Genomic DNA, 9906 nt, shown 5'->3' on the forward strand with positions numbered 1-9906 from the left:
GTGGACCCTTCTTACGTGCATGCCAGTGTCTCTCACACGGCCACGAATTTTCGGAGATCGCTGCAAGCCGATCCTGTATCTGCTGACACGTGCAGCGTACGTGGACCGTGTTTTGGGCACGGTCGATGTACTGTGCGCGTCTCGTAAGTTGGCGGTCGGAAGCAATACTACTGCCATTGGTCTGTCCGCCTTCTTATTGGACGCACGGGGTGCGTATGTAAAATCTCACCGTACTTCACTGAATCATTTAAACAGTCCTCCCTCCGATTCAAACCTACAGCCTATTCTATAATTTGAATTATTTTGATGTTGACTATTAGATTGTTTAAATTCTTATAGTTCATTCAAGCTTATAGTACATCAAGCAACTAACAAAAAACCATAGATGTTAATTTAAATGTTAATGTAAATTATGATTACTACATTTTTACAGTAAGCTGTGTACTCTAAATTAAATGAAATAAATATTATTACAAAAATTAAATGGAATAAAAATTAGGTTAAAAAATGTATCATAACATTTAACTTCCAACTTGAAAGTTTCGACTTGAGATTAGGTAGAGCGCGCATAGCGTGTTACGGTTTCTAAGAAACCGAGAGCCACGACGTAAGTTATCGGGCCGATAACGTCGGAGGGTATCATCTTTAAATATCCGAAATCAGCAAATAGATTCGAACAGGCATGCAAAAACACGAGGGCGATTCATGAAGAGATGAGAATCTCGGGCGTTGTAGGGCCTTTGGATAGGTAGCGGTGGGGATCAACAGGGGTATGAGGCGCAGCAAGCCGATAGGGCGGGAGGGAGGGGGAGAAGATGGGGGTTTAGGGCCCGAGATCGAGTATGGGGCCCGGTGGAGGGGATAGGCGCGTGCCCGCCCTGGCTATATAAGGCCTCGAACCCTTCTTGCCAAGGCATTTCGGGAGCCAGGTCCGTACTGTCAGCATCGAGGGTGTGGTTCAAGTTTTCAACTGTCTTTGCTCGCGTAACAACTCGTCTCGTTTCGAAGGTTTTTATTTCTCTTCGTACGCCGGTTCGACGTATAGCGTGTACTTAACCGAGGTGTCACTGAAGGAAGGGGGTTCGTTAGAGAGGGTTCAGCTGTCGTAGTAAACGATCGGCAGCCTCGTACTTCGAGTACATCGGGGATCCTATTTCTCAAGGTCATCTGGCACGCGCTGCCGCGCACTCCTGCTCACGTAGTGGGGGGGAATCGGATCAGTGATATGACCTTAGTGGGAACGAAGGAGGGGAACGTATTACCCATCATGTTGAGCGTACAGCAACAGCATCATCACCATAATCTTCATGGTTCTACGACCAGTGCTCAGACCCATCGCGGCAATGTGATTGTTTCGACGAATAGTATGCCGACCAACGACATCAAGATCCAGCAGCACGGGTGTAAACGATCGAAAATCTACAGCCAGGCGACCGGGCCTTATGGCACGGTTCCTCATCAACCAGCTTCGGTGGCGAGGCGGAATGCACGCGAACGGAATCGTGTCAAGCAGGTGAACAACGGATTCGCCACGTTGAGACAACACATACCCCAAAGCGTGGCGCAAGCGCTCGGAGGAAGTACAGCCGGCACACACGGTGGATCTAGAGCTGGCAGTAAAAAACTGTCGAAAGTAGAAACGCTCAGGATGGCGGTCGAGTATATCAGGAGTCTTCAGCGGCTTCTCGAAGAGCACGACAGTGGTTCGGATTTGACCAGCGTATCGTCGCCCACCTCCTCACCGCCTTCTTCGACGTCCTCTGCCTCGTCCACGTGTAGTTCCAACAACGGTCTCGGAGTCGAAGCCAGTCATCACTCGCCAGAGTTAAGACTTCGCAGGAATGCTAACAACGAGATCCGACATCATAATTCCGACTTGCACCGACATCAACATTTGAGACAAAACCCTAGTCCAACTTTCGTGCCCGCACCCTGTTCCGAGGCTTCCAGTTCGCCGACACCGAGCTTTGTCTCCGAAGCGTCATCGGCTGGCAGTCAAGGATACGGGACTTCGGGAACCCTTTACAACACGCATTCCGATGGTTACGATAATTATGAACCCATGAGTCCAGAAGACGAGGAACTGTTGGACGTCATCTCCTGGTGGCAACAGAGTCAATGAAAGGACCGATGTCTACGTCGGCTCCTCGTTGGTTCTTTCTTGTCTTCACAGGTTGGTGTTGTGATTATACACATTTATACTTAACACTACTAACATGTTTCCTATTTGAGTCATTTAGTATGTTTTCCTGTGGAACTACTTCTACTGTCTAATGATACGCTGTTATTTTTAACGTTTATAAAAATTATTTACCCGCTTTTTCTTTGTATAAGTTTGTTACCAATTTTCTATAAGGTGAAACCGGTTAAAAGAAACGTTGCATCATATACAGGGTTCTTTTTTTCTTGTAAACTTTCTCACCTCCCTCGCTTTAGAACGGCCGTAAATTTTGCCTGTGAGGTAACATCCGCGTTACCAAGGAAGTTCAAAGAAATTTCCGACCAGATTTGTGACCTTGCCCCGTCACAATGGCGCGCGCGACCCCTCGCTGAAACTCCAGCCATTCAAATCGCAGACTCCATTCAAAGGGGCAGCGAGTCTACATTCGAGAAGCGACGCTTTTGTGCTGGATTTCTTTCACTGTGCCAACACGTCCATGTGTGTGTACCGGTCCTTCTACCGTTTTTTCATCCCTCTTCACCCTTCGACCTTCTCAGTTGTCTAATTCGTCTCCTCTGAAAATTTTGCCACCTTCTACAAGAGTTGACAACTTTCAAACATTTCCTTCCAGTATATTATCTTCGTGACTTCAAGAATTTTAATTTATACATCTCAAAAACAATCATTCTATTAAACAATTGATTTGAAAATATTTCTTTTTCTATAGTTTTTATGTAATAATCGTGTTATGTAACAATAGGATTTCCACCAAGGAATTAATGCTTGGTTTTGCTGATTTGTGCAAGAATTCAGCTTCTAATCTTGATGGACGTAACTTTTCTCGACCTCCCTTTGAAACCTAACGTTCCCGCGCATTTTTCTCTCTTACTTTATTTTTAGATTCCTTCATCCCTCTCTGTCTCTTTTTCCCTCTTTGACAAGAGACGATTTCGTCTGCTGCGTTTAACCTGAATGCATCTTTCAGGATATTTCAGTCCCCCTTTTGTGGGTTTTGAACCGGTACGCTATTCTTCTGTCTCTCTCTCAGCCTCCCCCTTCCCCTTCCGTCACCATCGATTTCTTCTTTTTCGTTTTACCCGTGAAGAGAGCGTCCCTTCCAGTAAAACTGCCCTTACCTGAAATCATCCCCTGTTTCACGCACTTATATACCTGTAGCGTCTCCTTACCGACCTTCGGAGTCCTGATTTTCAGTCGGGAATAAAATTATAAACTGGTATCGTCTGGAAATATTCAGCAAACGTACAAGTTGTTGCTTAAATGGAATCAAATTGTAACAGCGTTTTTAATGGAATATGACAGTCGATGATCTTTAAGATGACATTCTACGTTAACCTGCAATTAAATTTTTATGATTTTAATCAATTTTGTTATTCATAGCAGAAATGAAAAATTTGAGCTTTAGTCGAGATATGCATTTATTTAAAACAAATATAAATTTCATAACGTGCAACCTTTATTAAGGATGACGAATAATTTTTGTATTATTCGTAGAAGGAAAATTGATAGTGTATCGAAATTTGCATATATCTGGTCTATCAAATAAATTGTGTCAACCTTTTCGCTACTTCTGAATCATATGCTAAATCATATAATAATCTGAAGTATCAAAATAATGTTCAGTGGTGTTAATGTAATTTCTTTTTCTGTTGCAGAATTCTCCTGAAGTATGTTAGAAGAAGGGACCTAAGGGAGCCGGCAACCAGCGGCTGTTCTACTAACTGTGATCTAGTCATATCAACATTGTACACATGTAACTTTATGAATCGACAAAGTCGCGTTTTGTTTTTGTCGATAGTTGTGCTGGAGACATTTGACGCGTAACTTGTCCAAAAAGTTTTCTATTATTGTTCTGTAAGGGTGTCGTATCGACATCCAGGTATCCTCGAAGGATACAGCATTCCAGAGTGCCTTACAAGGATTGTTGATGTTTTATCGAGTACTCGACAAAATGTCGTGCAACTCGACAAACGTACAGTTCGCATCGACATTGAAATCCTTGGTTAGTTTTAAGAGGACATTATGTTCCAGTATCGTACGAGTATTTGAAAGAACTGATTTGTTGTAAATTTTATGAATGTTATCATTGCAAATATTAAGGATTCGCTTGATGTCCCGCAAAGGAATGTTTTAAATATTTATATCGATTCAGTTATTCGAACGAATTCTCACGGACCGCAAGCTGTGGGTATTGTTGTAATATAATGATTTGTAATATTATTGTAAATGGTTATATATGTATATTGAACAGAATCAAAGCAGATGAACTTTTTATCCGTTGATACTCAAAATTCGAATAAAATTGAACGGAATTTTATCGTGACGATGCTTCTTGTAAATAAATATTAAAAATAATAGTTCCTTAAATATATCGGAAAACGTTATAAACAATATTGAAGAAGCTTTATTATTTTTTCCTATTTTATGTATACCGCTTTAGAAATAAGGAAACGATTGTTTCATTCACAGAATCCACGTTTATTATTCTTATCCTTTTCTAACACCAACTTTACCGTTATAAAGTACAACTTTTGACGCATGAAATTATTGGTCACAAAACCGGTGTATTTTTTAAACAAATTTCTTTATATTTTATATTAATATTTGTACCTTTAAGTTTCAACGTTAATATTTATTTTATATTTAATTATCTCTTATTTATATTTGCAATAATAAACTCTCACCATGTAATATTAATGTACCTAAAACTTTAATTCTTCAATATTAGTATCACAATTATTTTATTTAGATTTATAGTAGTCACAAATCAAACTTTGCCTTCTCTGCAGTCTCAATTTTATTACCTTCTCAAGGCAATATGAAAGCGATATAAAATAAAAGTTGACTTTTACAGGGATTGCAAGGTGATTTATTTCGGTGTCAATATTCTGTCGAAAGTTTAGTTACACCTGACATCACGGTAGGATCAGGTACAACCATGATTATCCGGCAAGACCAAAAGGTCCTTGAGGAATACTCATTGTTGTAAACTAACGGTACCGAACACCACCAATGAGTTTCGATCGTGGAATCGATCTTCTTGCTGTTCAATAAACGAATCGCAACGACTGGTGACATTTCGGGTTCAGGTAGATTCGATTTTCTAACCTTTTCCTAACAGTCCCGACGGTCCTAGGTACAAATACCCTCTGCAGGTACGATTCCTTCTATCGTGCAGTTTTGCCTTGCTAGAGGTGAGTCATGCAAGAATATTTAAGAATTTAATGTTATCAAATTCTGACACTTTAATGACAGTAGAAATATATGCTCCACAACTGAGAGTTTGATATTCTCGAATTTAAATCATAGAAAATGTATTCGCGTTTTTTGAGGGGCTGTGAAACAGAAAAATGGAGAAAATCAAATTTCTAACATAGGAGAGATGACATAGTTCCTGTATTCGATTTTCTTTTTATAAAATTTGTCTCTTTTCATTTAGTTCATTCTAAAACAATTGTTAATCATGTAATTGTAGGAAATCGAACCAAACTACTGAACTGTAAAAACTAAACTAATAAACTGATAAATATACTATTAAACTGTAAAACCGAAAAGAAAATAGCTAAATTATTTGAAATGTTTCTAAATTGAGTAATTATATAGGTTGTTACAAATGTGGAGAAACCGCATAAGAACTGAATTAAGTAATTAATAAATATGATGAGCACTTTATTTTCTTAAATTTATAATTTGAAAGAGTAACCTGATACAGACATTTACCTTTCATACACGTTGTGCTTTCACTATGTGTCCATAAGCGACAAGGAAGACAATTTTTCTTTCGAGTTTGAAGGATAATATTTACCCGTGGTATTTTTATGAATTTAGTACAATAATCATTTTCTCTAATAATAAACTTTTTGAAGCTGTATCTAAAAGTGAGATAAACGTTATTTTTTAGAAAATGACGAAAAACATGAAAGTTACACGTTTCTTAAATGTAAACCGATTGGACAGAGGAACACGGAGTGAATTTCGGATAGTTTGACTATTAAATACAAAATTATTGAATGCAAATAATTAATTAGTTATTAAGCGAAGCAACGTAGATTATATTTTTGGTTTTGCATTGAAAAATGTAAGAGATATTGTAGTATTCAGTAAATGAAATTAATTTTACTAATTTTATGACTGTGTTATTAATTGAATGTATATTGAAATTATATTATTGATCGAAAAATATTATTTTGTTCACGTTTCATATTTTTTTTTCAATAAGTTTTGTGACTTCTGTAAATTCTGTAAATTCTGTAAATTCTGTAAATTCTGTAAATTTTGTAAATTTTGTAAATTCTGTAAATTCTGTAAATTCTGTAAATTCTGTAAATTCTGTAAATTCTGCAAATTCTGTAAAATTTGTAGATTCTATAAATTCTATAAATTCTATAAATTCTATAAATTCTATAAATTCTATAAATTCTATAAATTCTATAAATTCCATAAATTCTATAAATTCTATAAATTCTATAAATTCTATAAATTCTATAAATTCTATAAATTCTATAAATTCTATAAATTCTATAAATTCTATAAATTCTATAAATTCTATAAATTCTATAAATTCTATAAATTCCATAAATTCTATAAATTCCATAAATTCTATAAATTCTATAAATTCTATAAATTCTATAAATTCCATAAATTCTATAAATTCCATAAATTCTATAAATTCTATAAATTCTATAAATTCTATAAATTCTATAAGTACAACATCAATATAATTTTCTTTATGCAAGAAAATATGAAATTGGTAGGTAACAAGAAAGAAAGCAATAGATTATAAATGAATTTTATCATGCATCGTTTATAAGAATCAGAATCGATATGATTGTGAGTTCTTCACATTTTTATCAGCCTGTACACCGATATTTTGTTACTTTTGATAAGAAAAGTAAATGTACGACACAAATCGGTCATTGTGGTTCAATATAAAGGAGTTCCTTTGATTGTAGCGATCACTTTTAGAAATATAATTTTATTTAAATTACTTGCTCAATGTAATATTTGTTTCGTGTTAATGTAATTATTCACTTTGTATACATTTTTTCTATAAAACTCAAACAAAATTGCATAATGTATAAGAAAACTTATTTAAATTTTTAGTGAACAGAAATGAGATGCGTTATAATAAATTGAGCTTCAAGTTTCAATCAGTGTATACTAAAGATTGTTAATAATTGTTAAGAATTAATATTAAATCTGTGGAATACTTTTTGATAATAGATTTTGATATTTATATGAACTTAATATAAATTGAGCTCTAAGTTGCAATCAATGTGTGGCAAAAGTTCAATATTCAATCAATATTAAATCTGTAGAACACTTTTTGATAATAGCCAATCTTTGTTTAGTAACTAATCGCATTTAATTATTGTTATTTTAATTTATTATTTAGCTAACAGACTCAATTGTTCTCGAAATGATATTATTTGGAGTATTATTTCAAATAACTTTTCATTCTATACTATAATTATTTCTATTTCAAAATATAAATAATTTTGAAATTTTAAGTTGGATGAAAAATAATTTTGTTCACTTTATAGTTGAAAAATAAAGTATGCGAAATAAATGATATCTTCGTATTGTAAATTATGAGATTTAACTATATTACATGCAAGTAGCACATGTAACTTTGCTAAATAAGTTTTGTTAAAGTTAATTAAGTTTATTAAATATTGTCTTTTGTATTATAATATGTTACCTTTGTAGAATTTATTTACTCATATTTCAAATCTGTATTTCATATGTTTTATAACTAGTAAATTTTTATATTCTTAAAGTATATAAAATACAGATCTGAAGTACAGGATTAAAATATTTTTATTTCGTGCTTTAAATGTTATATTATTAACAATAGATCATTTGCTTAAATTTCTTTTCTTGATTTAATATACAATTCCACTCCAACTGTATATTAAAACAATTTATATTGAGACAGTACTCAAAATGTAGAATGAAAATATTTTTACTTTGTGCTTTAAAAATTATATTATTAAAATAAAAATATTTTTATTGCTTAAATTTCTTTTCTTGATTTAATATAGAATTCCATTCGAACTGTATATTAAAATAATTTATATTGAAACAGTATTCAAAATGCAGAATTAAAATATTTTTATTTTGTACTTCGACTGTCGCATTATTAAAATAAGAATATTTTATTTCCTTAAATTTCGTTTTATATTTAAATCACAATTCCATCTGAACATATCCGATTAAAACAGTACTCAAAATGTAGTATTTCCAGTTTCCAACTTTTCCTGTCCCTGCACTAATAAATCACCGCTAATGATTTCATCGAAAGCAAATCATTCTTTCAACAGGCAATCTCTATTTTCTTCCTAATATACCTCTGTTGCACATTGATGACTCGTAATCACAGTTACTTAACAAATCATTCCTAAGAAAGCAAATCTCCCGAATGATTTTTCAGGATGCAGACCAGCAATCATAGACCGAAAACGATATAATGCATCCCTGAAACGTTTCCTTTCGCGAGGATACGTCTTAAAAGTGCAGCAAGGAAGGCGGAGCTCTCTGCCATTATCCCTGTCGATGTCCTTGCGGTTTTTGAGTAAATAGGCAGCCGGAATCACAGTAATCTTTCTGTCAAAAGTTTCGTTCCCTGATTTTCGGAACCGCAAAACATGCAAATCGAGAATTCCCTGTAATCGGTTCGAATTTTTGTACTTTTTTAACATAGTCATTCGATTCGTCAGAACGATCCTTTTATTATATCTCTTATGACTATATGCGATCCTCTTTATATGGCTTGTTTATGTTAGGAAAAGTAATTTTATTCTTATCATATTTGCACAATTCGGCATTCTTTATTAAATATAAGTTTAAGGATTTTCAAGATGGCTGTAATATTTAGAGTTAATTATTTTTAGAAACTGAAACATTTTTCAGTTTCATATAATTGATAAATATTTAATATAACTGAGAAATGTTTTGAAGTACACAGATTCCTATAAATATACAATTTCCTAAATTTTCAAAGCTTTTCAAAGCTTCAAACTTCACAATTGGTTTTCAAGTTTTAAAAATTTCAGACATTTAAATTCCTAAATGTCCAAGTATTATAAAGCCAACCATTTACAAACTTCTAAGTTTCTAAATATTCGAAAATAATAATTAATATACAAGCTGCCTCACCACATTTTGCCATCTAGCTTTGCGTCATTATTATAACTCATAGCAAATAATGTTATAGATGAAGTTGAATGGTTGTGAGAGGGGCATATGCTGGTGGCATATTTTGTTTTTGTAGGTGGACGTGTAAAGGACATGAAAGTCATTAATGTTTTTTTTTGAATGGAATCATATATTTTTTATTGCATCAGCTGATGCTCCTTCATATTCTTTACAAGAAAGTATTAATCTATTTATGTGAAAAAATCATTAGTTTAGGAGATATTTTAATTGTAATGTCTATTTACAGAAAAGGTTCAATGTGGCGACCATTTGCATCAGAACACTTTCTGAATCGAGAAATTAATGACTTACTAACATTCCGTAGTGTATGATCTTTCTGCATGTGTAGCACTTTTCCCAGCTTCAAAATAAACTGATAACATGTCTATCTTTTCTTCTTTAGAATACTTCATTATGAAGTGATAATTCACCGTATCGTCGTATTCATCGTATTAGAGACATAACAGAGACAAAATTTCACTGTTACTGCCTAACAAAAAAATAACAAAAACTCACAATTCGTTTGGTGA

The 9906-nt window shown here is 34.0% G+C and overlaps 1 protein-coding gene across 1 annotated transcript; it reads left to right on the forward strand.

Annotated features, from left to right (window-relative positions):
- The first annotated feature begins 899 nt into the window (after positions 1-899).
- Positions 900-4650, forward strand: LOC100876186 (achaete-scute complex protein T3). The gene is made up of 2 exons (XM_003700709.3): positions 900-2173; positions 3835-4650. Exon 1 carries the CDS (start codon positions 1226-1228, stop codon positions 2120-2122), a length of 897 nt encoding a protein of 298 aa, XP_003700757.1. The 5' UTR covers positions 900-1225; the 3' UTR covers positions 2123-2173; positions 3835-4650.
- Positions 4651-9906: the final 5256 nt, after the last annotated feature.

This window comes from Megachile rotundata, chromosome 1 (genome assembly GCF_050947335.1).
Source record: "Megachile rotundata isolate GNS110a chromosome 1, iyMegRotu1, whole genome shotgun sequence".
NCBI classification, from domain to species: Eukaryota; Metazoa; Arthropoda; class Insecta; order Hymenoptera; family Megachilidae; genus Megachile; species Megachile rotundata.

Bases quoted from the DNA above. Each gene is read 5' to 3' on its own strand.
- LOC100876186 (XM_003700709.3), top strand. From the start codon at position 1,226: ATGACCTTAGTGGGAACGAAGGAGGGGAACGTATTACCCATCATGTTG.